Source organism: Helicoverpa zea, chromosome 5 (assembly GCF_022581195.2).
Source record: "Helicoverpa zea isolate HzStark_Cry1AcR chromosome 5, ilHelZeax1.1, whole genome shotgun sequence".
In the NCBI taxonomy this organism is placed as follows: Eukaryota; Metazoa; Arthropoda; class Insecta; order Lepidoptera; family Noctuidae; genus Helicoverpa; species Helicoverpa zea.
Genome location: NC_061456.1, coordinates 8,239,592 through 8,255,521, shown reverse-complemented (window position 1 = coordinate 8,255,521; position 15,930 = coordinate 8,239,592). Strand labels below are relative to the sequence as shown.

Genomic DNA, 15,930 nt, shown 5'->3' with positions numbered 1-15,930 from the left:
CTGAAAACCATAGGTTATTGCTTTGTATTTTATCAAATAAGGCACTAAATATAACAAACGAAAATGAGTTTTATTGTGTGTTGTAAATTATTCATAAACATTTAACGGAAACTTGAGTGGTAATTCGCTACGGGTTTATATTTTGTTTACTCGTACAATAAAGCCGGGTTTTGATTTATTCGCTGAAAAGCCCTTAACAGGTTGTCTAGAGGGAGCAAATTGGTTTTATGATTCCAGTCGTGGCCGACGGAAAGGGAAATGACGTAGACATCCTCTATAACTGAACTACCTAAATGGAAATAAGTAGGCACCTAACCTCTCCATGTAAGGTAGGTACAAATATTATATTTGAAAGTTGTTTTTTGGGTAAACCAAACTACTATTAAGCTTTCTTTGTATAGCTAAACACAAAACCAATAACTAAGCATTATGTTCCGAATAAAAAGATGGCTTGTAAGCAAACAAGTTTGTTGAAAAGTATGTGAATAATTGATCGTTTCAAACCAAACTTATCTTCGCATACATTTTTTATTTATTTTGATCTGTGTTTCTGAGATTCGCCTTTAACTTAATGAATATTAAAGTAAAATGTAAATGCGTTCAGCTTTAGCTTTTTCTATATACAGACGAGTGGGTTTTGGTTATAAAAGTTTTACACACTTTACTACAATGTAATAAAAAAAGAACAAATTGTACGTTTTGTTTTTATTGGCTATCATTTTTATTTGTTTTTCTTTGATTCTTTTGAAAAACCAAACTTTTTATTGAACAGATTTTTATTTCACCACCATTGGTTTGATCACCCTAGTTCATGGTTATCATATGGTTTAAAACACCTTGGATTTCCAAACTCCCGTTAGCAGTAATTATGTAGTCACGTCACATTAATAACGTTTACGACCAGTATCGCATGTACGAACCCTTGTCCCGGTGGGCTTGTTTGATCGTTTGTCAATGAGTTCTCAACTTTGTTGGACTTTTAATAGGTTTGCCTCAGCCGTTTTGCATCACAGTCAAACAATTAAAATGTGGTAATAAAATACAGAAATATATGGTGACTAGAGGAGTATACCACAGAGTTATAAAGCAGCATTGATGTGTTTTGTTTTAAAGGCATAACTAAATATTTGTCTCAATGATCGTGATGGTATTACCGTTGGTGCCACTGACCAGTCGTAAATTTGTTTGTTATTAAATAGCGAGTAGTTTTAGTAATAGATTTTGCTTGTAGTCGCTCTTAAATAATTCAATCGTAATTTGGTATTGATTTACTGAGTTAAAGAGTGATTCATTCAAGTTTGTTTGATGTGAATCAGTGATATTTTGATGTAAAAATCGCTTTTTTCTATTTTTGATTGATCACAAAGGAGATTACGAAAACACAAAATTATAGCGTACACTTAGTTGCAATACTCGTACGAGCATAAACTAAGCCTTATGATTGTTTACTTTGCAGAGAATAAAATGGTTCATTGAAAAATTTGGATTTGCTTTGAAAAGTAAAAGCTATGTATAGACGATTGAGCATCGATCCTATTAATTCTTCTATTCAACATTAAATATTCAAAGTATTGCAGAACATTTTGCTTTTATAGAATTTAAATATTTATAATGAATTGATGCATAAGGAGCCACTCAAGTTTTCTAAAACATGTTTTCATTTAAAATTCGAATCGTTTAACATTGAACGGGTAACTGATCAATAATTCTTCAAAGATTATGCAGAGAACCGAGTCATCGATTTCAAATATCGATGTCTCGTTTATTATTGTGGATGGGTCTCGGTATCGGATACCTACTCGTGTTTACTTATCCTTATATATTACGTTCTGTGCGTTCGGATAACATCTCCCCATACAATAGCTGCGAGGGGAAACATGATCGGTATAAAGGAAAGGGCATACGATATCGGCGACTGTCACAGACGTATGGCCCATTCTATTTTTGTACACAAAACAATTTTCTCATAGAACTGTGGTGAGGATTACTGAAATAAAACGTAATTTTTGGTTGAGCCTCAATCATATTTTTGTAGATAATATTTTCCTCAAATAGTAGGAAAAACTATCAAGCAACATTTATTATCAGTACTAATTTTCCTAGAAGTTTTATTTGAATTGTATATTTTGAGAATTGACATTTAAGAGATTTTTATACTTTCTACTTAATTTTGAAAGAAAACCTTACGAGTTTAGGGAACTAACAGAGAAATTGTTGTAACGCAGCATAGCTGAACAAAATGCTCTATCTGAAATAAAAATGCTATAAAAGCATGCACATTCAACAGACAATATTGCATCTAAGCTCATGGGAAATCCGATGCAGGCAATTATGCATTGTGAAGTTTCTTTGCAATATGCTGTATGACACGAAGTTTGAAGGGCGGCGATTATTTCCCCTGACATGCCGCACGGCCTTGATGGTACTTCATACGTTTGTTATCTACGAGGGCTTGTTTCTACTGAACTAACTATCAACTCTATTACACCTAACTTCGGAATCTCATATATTAAACCGAGAAAGTTACGGCTCTTCTCGGGATTTATCTACACATAAAAGTCAGGTAAAAGTTAATAATAGAGAAACGTTTCGGCGCCTACACTAAGTACTCATAATACAAGATTAACAAAGTTCAAAGATAATATTTACTGTGAGTATAATAATCGTTCAAAGGTATAGTAAATACGTACACTTGTAATTGAATTCTGTTTATCGCAATAATAAAGTCAACACCACAAACACTGCACTTGATTTGTGGTTTGTATGAAGATAAATTCAGGTACAACAGTGAAACAATCGTAATTTCCAACAATGTTGTAAAGTTGTAATTCAATGAGGTATTATGTTAAGCTATGTATAATACTTTATAGACGTTACGTCCTCATCCTCATTTATCCGGAATTCTTAGAAGAGAAATGGAAGCCGAGAAAAGCATAATCATTTCTATTGTTGGTGAAAATAATAGCAGTACTTTGCCAGTACATTTTTCAGTATTTGTGTAATATTGCGGCGTTTATCTCAGCTAGACTGATAACTGCCGTACTTTTGTTCAGCAAGTACTCATGTTTGTTGACATTATAGATAGCTCGCATACATTTACGTTTCGTTCACCAATTGGCACGGGTGATAGAAAATCTGTTGGCGTAGGTCCGAGCTTGCCAATCTTATGGAAATAAGATGAAATATGTACTGTGTACCTTTGTATTGTTATAGACATACATGCGTTCCTTTGTATTTGAGCAGAAGCATGGTCATGTCAAGATGTTTACAGTTTATAATGCAGGAGTTCGCTATGTTGGCGGCACTCCATAGCATACCAATGGATTGCATCCGAATAGTCCATCATTATGACAATAACAATCAAGTTTTACTTTGTATGATATGTGTTTAACGAAATATTTTATATGCACAAGTAATTCAGTTCCGTCTGTTAAATTCACGTGAAAGCTGATAAATCAAATCAGATGGCGTATGGAATGAAAATTGATTGAAACCTGCGGGAGGACATACGGTTGCGTGAACTAGTCATGTAAGGGAGATACTGAAACAGCGGGAAACCGATAGTACTAAACAATCGAAACCTTTCTTATAATAGAAAACCCGTCTGTTTGATGTCAAACCGAGTCCTGTTTGTGGAGTTTAGCGCCCACGGCTACTTATCCCTCAGAAAGGATTTGAGGTAGGATGTCAAACGACTCAATTGAAGTAAGTAGGTAGTTTATAAGTAGCAAAAATCTATTAAACTCCATAATGGAGTACAAAAATAAACAAAGGTCAGTGTCAGTAATGTGAAGTGACGTTTGAACTTTACTTTAACAAAATGTTTGTAGAATGCTTTCATCTCTTCCATTCATTCTATTTGTAGTCAGGTAGAGCCTGCTCGTTGCACCGGCCACGTGTTCCAATTAACGCCCACTCTGTTAACTAGGCAACCAAGCTAAGCTTTCATTTTATAAAAACAATTCAATACAATTCTACGAACCTTGTCTATTTTCAGTTCGTTATATGGATTTAGTGAATTTGCCTAACATGCCCAGCGAAAAGGGAATAAAAATGAGCGTAAGCTGCAAAAAAGAATATAATGCTCAACGCAAAAATGCCCAAGGCATGGAGACTGAGCACCATAGTCCCAATTTACAAGGGAAAGGGTAGCAAGTACGAGTGCAACAACTATCGTGGTATCAAGCTCCTAAGTCACACTATGAAGCTGTTTGAAAGAGTGATAGATAGCAGACTAAGATCCGAATGCTCATTGTCTAAAAATCACTACGGCTTCGTACCTGGCCTATCTACCACGGATCCTATGTTTGCTCTCAACACGATTGCTGAGGAATATCGCGCCAAGAACAAACCATTGTTCGTTGCTTTCTTGGACATGGAAAAGGCGTTTGATCGAGTTCCAAGGGATACAATTTGGTGGAGTCTTCGCAAGAAGAACGTCCCCGAACAATACATTAGTATCATTGCCGACATGTACAAGAATGCAAGATCACTGATACGAACGACGGTGGGGGAGACAAAATCAGTAGCGGTCACGGAAGGTGTTCACCAAGGCTCAGTCTTAAGCCCCTTCTTGTTCTGCTTGGTTTTGGACTCGCTCACCGAGGCAGCACAAAGCTCAGCAGCGTGGACATTTATATACGCTGACGATGTGGCCATCTGTACTGAGAGCCGTGTTGAGTTAGAGGAAGCGCTTCTGTCATGGAAGCATCAGTTGCAGGCCGGTGGCCTTGTGCTGAGCGTTGCAAAGACCCAATTCATGTCCCTAAATGAACCAGATCCTCGCGACAATAACCCAATTTCCATCGATGGGCAGTTGGTCACCATGTGCGATCAATATAAATATCTGGGTAGTATGATGCACAGTTCGGGAAACCTGGAATGCAACGTTCAACACCGAATAGCGGCTGCATGGCTGAAGTGGCGAGAAGTAACTGGTGTGATATGTGACAGAAGAATGCCGGTCAAGCTCAAGGGTTTAATCTACAAAACCATCATACGTCCAGTCCTTACGTATGGCAGCGAAACATGGGCTGCAACCAAAAGGCACATACATACCATCCAGGTTGCCGAAATGAAGATGTTGAGGTGGATGTGCGGCGTCACTAGGCTCGATCGTATTCGTAATGAATACGTGCGAGGAAGTTTAGGGGTGCGTGATGTCGCAGATAAGTTGCAGGAGAATCGGCTACGGTGGTATGGCCACGTAAAGAGAAGACCACCTGATTACGTGGGAAATTTGGCTCTGCAACTTTCCATCCCCGGTCGAAGATCGAGAGGGCGCCCCAAGACCAGATGGCGGGACGTAGTGTCGAAAGACATGAAAGAGTGCCAGGTGTCCGAGAGCGACGTCATGGATAGAGCGAAGTGGAAAAGAAAAATAAGGAAAGCTGACCCCACCACCATGTGGGATACATAGCAGGAAAGAGAGAGAGAGAGAGTAAGCTGCAAAAAAGAAAGATTAGGCTTAAGGCTAAAAGATTTATCAAATATTCTTCTACATTAATACTTAAACATATTAAAGGGATGTTTTAGTCGTATCCATGCCTACATATACGTGGGTGTTATTTTTCTGTACTTTCTGCGTGATGAAAATCCGATAGTGTAGAGTTAGAAAGATTCATTATTTTATCTTCGTGATTCTACTTCAGATTAAAACTCATCGAAAACGTTGCGCTATTCTTCAATCTGTATAACAGTACCAAGTCTAGTATGTACAACAAATAACATAGTGTTTTAATGGTATCAAGGTTGTATTTACAATATCACCCATGTTATTTTTTCGTCGTTGTGTTGGCATTTGTGCTTACACAATCAACAGGCAATATTGGATTAATTTTCGCCGAAGTCGAAACGACCTTTGAAATCTGTGGTGTCAGCCACAGTTCAAAGGGCAGCTTTTAGCTTCGTAAATCAAATAAATCGAATCGTAGAACCGGTATGGCAGCACTGAAAGTTTAAATTGATTTCAAAGTACATCATTTTTTTGCAACTCAGATGTGACGTCAAACTGAGACAAAATATGTTATCTATTTTTGCTACTTGATACACCCAAGTTTCTACTTTCCTCGTACATAATCTTGGAGAAACGTGTAGGTAGATGTAAGTATTTACAATACTTATTGGCGCTTATTTATAAAGTTCAGTTGGCAATTATCGAGGAAAGCCCTTTCCAGGTGGGTGTCAATATGTACATAATTTATATAAACTAGCAGGCAGGTGCATGAAGATCCGCTCGAGCGCTATTACAGTTAAATACCGAAGTGAAGGTGAATGCAAATTGCTATCATCTATCTTGCGCAGAGTAGGACGTACTCGTGCCTATAGATTCAACGTTTATTCTGACGTAGGCAGATGCCTCCGTGAAAATTCTGACATCGATGTACAGCTACAACAATCGTAAAATCCCTTTAATTGTGCTATTTCACACAAGAATGGTTTGCGAATCTATTAGACCCCGCCTGATAGCCACCCTCCTGTTCATTCGGTTAGTCGAATATTTGATCAGAAACAATTGATTTTATAGGTTTTGCAAATACACGCTATTTTGAATCGTATTCATAGTATGTATGGAGAGTCATACATGCTGATTAACACCTTTCATATAATTGCCAAACAAGTATTTGTACAATACTTTTTTGGGTAAATGAACGATATTTTGAAGTTACCATTTTGGAGATTTGTTTTTATGCCGTCTATCAATAAACTTAAGTGTTAACTGATTTTTGTCACTGTTATGTAAAAGAATAAGAATGAAGCAATGATTTTGTATGTTCAGTTATTGCTTTTCTGATCGTTCATCTTCATGATAAATGTTCAGTCAGCAAAGTTTATTGTCTGCTCGAAACAATATCACACCACGTAATATTTCATTTAGAATACTACGAAAGCGCATTGAACATAGTTTACTGCGAAAAAGGCTTCTACTTAGCATCTACGTGAAGCTTCGGACAATGATGGAATGCTTTTAACCTTGATGCATGCAACTTTGGTCTGACCAATTAAAAATTCAGTTTGCTTTTTGGATTGCAAGTGATGGACGCTACACTTGGGACAATTAATTTACTACGTCGTGATACTAGGTAACTATATAACTGTTCCCAAATGACGCTCGTGATATTAATTGATGCAAAGAATAATGTAGATTTGTTTTAACGGTTTGAAGCACGCAGGGACGCGAGCTGACGCGGCCGCTCCCCAGAGAGTTAAGATAGTCAGCGCGCAATTACTCTAAACATAAACCGAGATGAATGTACCGTGAGCAGGGCGAGGATCAAGATGAAAATTCTTATTAAGGTTAATGCCTGTGTACATAGTTCCTACATACTTGCTTTGAGTAGGTAACTACAAAAACAATAATTTCGCAAGGAGAACAATGTTTATGTGGTTATTTTCAATGTTATACAACAATCGACTGGGCGTGATGGAAAATGTGATTGATTTACAAGTTAATAACGTTATTGTGTTGAACAATTTCATTGGAAAAGATGGAACTACTACTTAACTAGTTTAGTAATTTGTCGCTTCTCGTCAAGGGCTTTGTTTGTGAAAATGATCGTTGATTATATTGTTCGGAATTTTACGGAGGCATTTAACAATTATTATTCTGGCGGATTAGGCTGTCATTAACGAGTTCAACTGAAGTAGGTATCACGTACTTTTCCCTCGTTGTCATAACTCTTATTGGTACAAAAATCAACACATAGCCGTTTTTTCTGGTGCGTATATTGTGGGAACATAAAACATTGTTGTGTCGAAAATGAATTTCTAAAATCAAAAGAAGAGCTTATTTTACTCACGCATCACGCCTGGTGCGTTCGTCCCAGAATTTCTCCCAGAAGGTGGATCTGTTTTTAATTCTGAGTACGCTGGTGCTAAGAGTGCGCGGCAGCGTGCCTCCGCTGGAGCCGGCCGCCACGCCGGTCGACATGCTGTGCTCCGAGGCCGAGCTCTTGGCGATAAACGTGACTCCGGCGCCCGCGCCGCCCAGCCGCTCCGACTGGGACCCTGACCGCTGCATGACTGTGGCGCCCACTGTCCACTGACGCACTACATACCACGCTGCACGCTACACGCTACACGCGGTCACGCACGCACTCGCCACTGGCGGCCCTACCGCGGCCCGCCCGTCATCACCCTGACGTCGTCTCCTACGCCGAGCCACTTGCCACTAATGACTGTTGTTATTGCCGAGCTCAGTAAGATGACACTCGCCTACTGTTATATAAACACTCCTAGCGTCCCAGCTATGCAATGTCGATATATAAATAACAAATGTTTCAGGCTAATCTCCTATTCGATTGAGTATTCTATCACTTCGACATACATATTATTGTGTTCAGATAACTTTATCACACTTTGTCCTTATCGACAATAATATTTAAGTGAAACCTGTGTATTTATTTATAACATCATAGTGCCTACATACATAAAGAAGCAACCATTTTATCACATAGTCTCCTAATCTTTTACTACATAGTTTATTGATAGTCGCTCTCAAAACTTAAGGTATGCATAAATGTTAGGCCTCATCCTTGGCACCGATTGATGAGCGCAGTTGTTGAAGCTCGGGCATTGCGTGCAGCTCACGGCGGCCGGGGCCAACCTGTCAGATCAGTGAACGACCTCGACAGTGTCCAACCGCGAATCTCAAACACTCAAATAAATATACTACACGATAAGATATTTCTCTTCAGAAAAGAAAGGTAAAAAGGCAGATCACTTCGCGTTTCAATAGCACCGATGCTTTCAGTCACATTTTAGTTGGGGTTTGAGTGACGGTAGGGGTTTGTACGGCAGAACAAGAGCTATGTGCATCGCGTGTCGCTGGGCATGGAGGTGGCGTGTCGCCGGCAGCCCGCGCGGACTATCAATGGAGCCGAGCGAGGCGCAGCGGGCGGCGTCCCACTCGCTCGCCCGCCGCCCGGCCGCCCGCGCCTCGCCGCCTCGCCGCCTCGTGCCGCGCTGCCGAGAGCGCGCGACGCCGCCCGACGATAAATTTGGCGCTAATGGAAACTGGCGACGGTGGGCGCCGGTAATCAATGTTCGACTTGGAAATCAACGGCCAGTAAGAGTATTATCAATATCAAAGACAAATCAGATATACGCCTAGGTACTTGTAAGGGTACAGGTTGAAATAATGTCGAGATGAAATGGAAAATATACCGGGCAGTGTTCGCCGTAGTCTCAGTATCGATTATTTTACATCCAAGGTGCGAGTCGCTTTCAGGTCGAATATGTTACATGTCGTGTTACAAGTGTATTTGTGATTTATTGATGATATTCATGGTACTATTTCTTTCGCGGCATAGGTACTTTTGCAACTTTATTTGTGAAATTTTCTATTTCCTCCAAGCTTCAAGCTTTTAATTAACTACCTCAATTTACTTTAACCGATCACTTTAAAGTTCTAAAAATACCTTTTATCATATTTTTGTTACAAATTCGATCGTTCGTACTGACAGTTAAAATTTTGTTGATCTCGAAAATATTTCATCTTTTTTGTTTTTAGCAAATACCTAGTTTATTTCATCATACTTGTTTGTGTTTTTAAAGAACCTCATGAAAGCATAAACGCTAAGTGGCATTTAAGAAAAAGGTTGTTCAGTAATAAAAGCAATGTTATTGACAATATTTTGCAATGTTATCGTATAAATAATCGTTTAAGTACATAATCCTCTTGGGGATCTACTCGAAATTTTAAGTCAGAGCTGTATTTTCTCTTTTGTGCGACGAAAATAAACCCAAGTCTAAAGTGTATGTAGTATATGTATTGTTACTCGATTAAGTGATTATTTGGTGATACGTCAACGCGTGATTACATGATTTAAGGTGATAAAGAGACGAGTATTTCATCAGCTGTGTCTAATAATACCCGCAGAGTAGACCTAATCTGATAGTCGGCTTTAGAAGATTCGGGATCGTTAAACTGTTTTTAACGATGTCCAATTAAGTGTCATTAGGGATTCGTCAATCGAGTGTCTCAATCTACTATCAATTACGACTCTATTGGGACTTTATATCAAAACCTTTTAATGTGGTTATGTTACCAACTGGTCTGTTGAACGCACAAATACTGTATAGAAATTATTTTTGTGACGTTCCTGAAAAGTATAGCTTTAAATATTCTGTTTATTTCAGTTCTTTATGCAGATAATGGAAATCAATCAGATCTTTAAAGTCCTTATTTCGTAAACACTGGTTGGTAAAAGTAAAAATATTCAAATAAAAATAAACGACTGCTACTGACGGCCAGCAATTATGATGTTGGTCATGTTTACTTAATCAACAATCTGACGAGGATATTAATACTCTGTGTTGTATTATGTAATAAAACATTTTGGTATTTTTACAGAACATAAAATACAGGCATATTATTTTGAAAAGATTGAAAATCTTCGAGAAAAGTATCATGGATCATTAGTTCTCATCGCCAGGTTCGTAAATTCGTTTGAACGTAATCTAATACGCATGGTTGAAACAGAGCCGAATCCAATAAAAGTCGTGTGAAAAAGCCTAATTTAATTTGTCGGTCTTCAAATATTATCCTATATTGGAAAATAATCACGCTACAAGCATGCAATGTTCCAATTCAGTAATGATGTAAAAATATGCAGGTACATTTCATAATTCAGTGGTATGGTTCGTATATATCACACTATTTGACATGCTTATTTCCTATAGTATTCTTATGAAGGCTATTATGTGTATATTGTTTCGGTTTTTTATTTCCTTTCCACTGTCGGCAGTTTTATTTATGAGTATTCGATAGAATGTTTTGTTCTTCCACTAGTTAATTGCCTTGTCTAATTACATAATGTTTCAGCTTTATGTCAACTGCCTTTGCGATTATATTGCTTAAGTTTATGCTCAGGATTACCTATCTACTAGCAGTATCTAGTACTCTTTAAATATGAAGAGTTGTCTTTATGCTCTACTTCTAGAACAGCGTCCAATTTGCAGTTTTATGTTTTGCTTTGCTCTGGAGTAAATACATTTAAAAGCCGACAAAAATAAAGCCCTTAGCACGAAGCCTGAAACTCCTGAAACCTGTATGGACAGTAGGAACAAACCATAGCACTACGACACACACCAACAACGAAAGCTCTAAAACAATGAAAGCGAGAATGGAGAGCAAGCCAAGAGAACTGAGACAGATTATAAAGCGGTGTGGTGCTATTATATGTGCGTAGGTAAGTATACGTACGCTCTGTCCAATTGTGCCGCCTCGGCCTCCTTGAATCTGCAAGCAATTAAAAAATAAGGAAAAGAAAGAAAGAACGAAGATATCAGAGGACACATATCGTTATGCCACCTAAGCGGGTCAGGTCGCGTTTACAAGTATGCGGGGTCAGCGTCACACCAAGTTTGTGCTGGAGTAGTGTAGTGAGAGGCTTTGTGGGTGATGGGATGGAGTATCCCGCACGGCTGGTGCGGGCGGTGTGAGCAACAGGCGACACAGCTGACGTCACACACAACCGCGAGTACGCATGCTGTCTCCGCATGTGGCGCTTGTCAGTAAGCTGGCTACTGTTAGTCGTTCACAACATATACAGTTAAACATTTTACATAGAACATGATTATTTAGCTTACTTTGGTCCTGTGTGCGAAGCTGTGTTGCTTCGTTGATTGTTTTGTTTCATGCAATTCGGAATGCAGACAAAACCTACGGTGAGTAACATTTACTGATGACTAGTGTAATGTCTTGGTTACACATCACAATTTTTTAATGGTTTCTCCGAATATTTCTACTGCTTCTACTTAAATGATTTTTCTAACGGGAGGGTTAATATCGGTTATACAAATAAATGAATACAATGAAGATATTATCAGCTACATAAGTCTATTTCTAAACCAATTATTATCTATATACAACATCGCAATAATGCGATATGAAATGATACCTGACTGTGTATCGAGTAGTTTGTTGACACTAATTAATCTTAATTTCTCAACACCTTGTTGATTATAACATTGCTGGGACTATTTTAGATATTACTATAATTGATTTCTAACTTTTTTATAATCGGTAGATAAGTAGGTACAAACCGGAGTTTTGGGAATCATGTCAAAGAAATTAAATGTTGAATGACAAACTTTTTTCTGATGCGAAATATTAAATTGAATGTAATGCAACTATTGGTCGTGGATTCGTAATATTAGAGTCTGCTACTCGGTCTCTATTAATGTTCGACAAAGTAAAGCTTTGTTTGATTCATCCTATGAGAGTTCATTATTTCGAAATCGAAAGTTGAAGTCTACGTTTATTTAGAGCCAGAGTTTATGTGTTCGAACGCACGAATCAAGCATGAATTATGTTGTTTACGTTATATTTGAATAAAATTGATCCAATAAAATAAAAGAAATGAATATTAATTGTAATATTAGAAAATGAGTTCTGTGTGACTGTAATTAAATTGACAGTATCTGGTGACGCATGATTGTTCGTGAGACAAAAGAATTTCGATCGTCAATTTAATATAATTGTGCTTGAGAACAATTTACGATAAATGAAAACCTATATTTACGAAGATGGATTTATTTGTACTCTTGAAATTAGGTATAGCTATCTTTATTATAAAACCTCGGGATAGGGACAGCCAGTTGGTCTATGAGGGCAACTCTCAATATGGACCCCTTTTACATTACTCGTATTGTACTGATTTCATTGAATTAACATGGGCAAAATATTTCCACCATACGCAATCTACTTAGTACATGGACCATATCGATTTACTTTGGCAGAGGTTAAAAAGGTCATGTTTTTCTAAGTAAAATTAGTATTAAGTAGGTATGCCATTGACCTCTGAAAAATAGATATTACCGCAAGTAACATCAAACAGGTGGTCTGTTTCGAAATCAAACATCTTTTATCATTAATATAAGATCCAACAACGAGATTCACGCTAAAGAAGTAATTTAAGTTGCGCCCAATTTCGGAAATAATTCTCTTCATCAATTTGTCAATGGAATTTGAGTTACCCCATTACGAACGTATAATGAGTTCCTGCAGTCCCTTTGAGATCGAAACGGTAAAGGGCGTACCTAGTAAGGTATTCAAAGTTATTGAAAGGGTGAATCTGTAATTTTTTAATCGATTTTTGTTGGGTAATCTCTAAAGAAAAATATCTAGATGCGGACGTTACTAATACAACACACATTTTCCCCTTTGTGTAACTTTTATGCTTTGTGTAGCTCCTTTCATTAGACTGCAGAGTGATGGGTGATGAGGCGGAATATGCATCGTGCGCGCCTCATATTGAATTCTGATCCCATAATAATATGAAAGAGTTGCTGAGTGCGGCACAATACTGCGTCACACTGATGCTGTGAAAAATGTTCGCATCAGTTGTAATAAAAGTAAGCAGCTTATGTCGCCCACTGCATGTGAATGTACTGACGTTTTATTGAGAGAGATTATTTATATATACGTGCATATGTGATATCAAGTCTCGCATGTTCTGTCGGATCATGTCTGGAGCATGGCTTGTGAGGGCGTGGCAGGCGTGTTTGACAAGTTCCGTAGCTCGTATGAAGGCTAGGTATAGATCTATGTGTCTAGGCAAAGAGGTCTTACCTTTCGCTGGCAATCGAGCTGTTCCTCGACATAGATTTGGGCGACATTTCGAAGTCGGAGTCTGAGCGGTAGAGGAAGGACTCGCGGCGCTGCGGCATGGCCTGCAGGACGAGCGCGGTGGACGGCGAGCCCCCCTCGAGGGGGGAGCGCGCGCCCCCCGCGCCTCCCGCACCACCCCCGTTTTCCACATCGAAGCTGGAACAATAGCACACAGTGATTAATATAACGCACAAATGACATGAATAGGTCTTAATCCGAACATACGAGTACATCGGCAGATAAGCTCAGATAAGACAATCGCCACGCGAGTAGAACTCGCCCTACCTCGTGTGGCGGTGATAAATTCTAAAGTACACAGCTGAATATTTATTTATAGAATAAGTACTAATCATATAAGTTCGCTTTAATATTATGAAATTAAAGTTACCCCAATAGCACCGGCATTGGTATGCGTTTTATTTTTTTGTCAAGTATTACTTATTTAGTATTTTCGCATGCTTTTCCTGCAAAGGTAAACTACGTCCGCACTGAAGGAGGAAAATACGTAAAATGTACGTGAATTGTGCAGTCACTAATGATATGAAGAAGTGATAACGTATTACGTAGTTTCTGCGTCCTTTATCAGAGATGATGATAAGGCTATTAAAATAAATCGCTAATATTAGTAATTTTACAAGTGTATTTCCCAATCTTTCGAACCACCAAATTTGATGACTCATTTAATGTGATATGATATTTAAGAATATCAATAATTGAAAGCATTGAACATAGACGCATGTTTTGATGAACCGTACGACGTTTTCACAATGTTGAGTATCACAGTGACATCTGCGGGAAAATCTCGGCAACTGGCTCTCGGAAAGTTTCGTTATCGAGTCGCTGTCAGCTGTTTAGTACGTATTGTTCCCGCCAGAGGTCTCTGTTGAAGGCTAGCGTTGCTATTTTCATCTGTTTCGCGCAATATTTTCATAGGATCTGTGTTTTGTTAAGCCCACACATTTTTTAAATAACTAAAAATCTAAAATACCAATTAGTATTTAATTATGATTTGTACTTCAGCACATGTTGTACGTAACATTTTAAATCCTAATCTCTAGTGTAACTGCTTACGAGTATAAAGCCTTTGTTGTTTCGCAAATAGACGGTTAAAACCCGGATAATTACGGTAATCTATCTTAATTATAAGGTCTTGGGAGCTAAATCAGGTGAATACCTTGGTTTGTCTTACAAATAGTGAGTAATTATAGCACCTGCCGCGAGACGACACTTAATTGAGGAATAAAAAGACAATCAATAACTGAGTGGCTTGTAGTTTGTAGTGTAGATTATCATCCTTACATGACCTTAGTTGATGCCTTATAAATTTTTAGAAGAATAGATATATTTTTAGAGTTTAAAAATAACGAGAGTTTCTAAAGTATAAGGTATATACTAAAAACCTGCGTCTTAGTCACGTGGAAAATTGCTCTTTGACCTAATATTATGAACTGCCAGTGTCATAAAATTGCTTAGCCGATATTTTTAAGAGGATGTGTCATGGAGCAATATAAATAGAGTTTTCTTAGTTCCAAAATAACTCCACAAAAGTTGTGCGTTACAAAGAGTTCATTGACCCGCAATGTTTTCGCAGACAAAAGAAATTAACGACGTTGTAAAATAGATAGTCTAAAATTAGAACTGTATAGATCTACTGTACAGGCTTTTTCTTTTAGTTCTTATATTAAACTATTAAGCTGCGAAGTATATTTTTTTACAGTAATTATATTTAAAATTAATCTTACACATAAGTACCTATTCCATCGTAACTCAAGCTTAGGATTACATTGAGTCAACAACAAATAAAATATGAAGTAACAGTTAATTCCTGTAAAAAAATTGGTAACACTACTATAAATCACGAGTGAGAAAACCAGATGGAAAATGTGAAAGTCAGGGCTAATAATTTCAAAGAAACCCATGACATATCTTAAGGTTGGACAAAGGAATAATACAAAGGACATCACACTGGGTGCATCATTGTAAATCTCACTATGACTGCAACGAATGTCATCTTCAAGAATGTTTATTTCCATTACATCATTCTAGAACACCTGATGTCACACAATTAACAGGAAAACTGACATCTTCCGATGTTGTTTTACATTTTAATGACTTAATAACAATGACGGAATATAATAATGACACGATTTGTAGATGAAATACTATCAGAATAATGTCATACATGATACATTTATGACACATTTGTACAAAAAACAGGAAATACATGCAATATAATTTCAATCTTATGTAAATAGCATACTAGTTAATGTTTTGATGACTTAATAATAATGACGAATAGTCTAAATAGCCGGTTT

The 15,930-nt window shown here is 37.7% G+C and overlaps 1 protein-coding gene across 15 annotated transcripts in view; it reads right to left on the bottom strand.

Annotated features, from left to right (window-relative positions):
• The window catches only part of LOC124630204 (cAMP-specific 3',5'-cyclic phosphodiesterase), a 444,356-nt gene that overhangs the window by 45,107 nt on the left and 383,319 nt on the right, over positions 1–15,930 (bottom strand). For 13 of the 15 annotated variants that reach the window (XM_047163954.1, XM_047163962.1, XM_047163963.1 and 10 more), the window contains 2 exons: positions 13,577–13,771; positions 11,207–11,242 (listed from right to left, as the gene is read on the bottom strand). In XM_047163954.1, coding sequence (XP_047019910.1) covers positions 11,207–11,242; positions 13,577–13,771 — 231 coding nt within the window. Of the gene's footprint in view, positions 1–11,206; positions 11,243–13,576; positions 13,772–14,003; positions 14,122–15,930 lie in introns of those variants that run through there. The other 2 variants (XM_047163965.1, XM_047163950.1) reach the window with 2 other exon arrangements.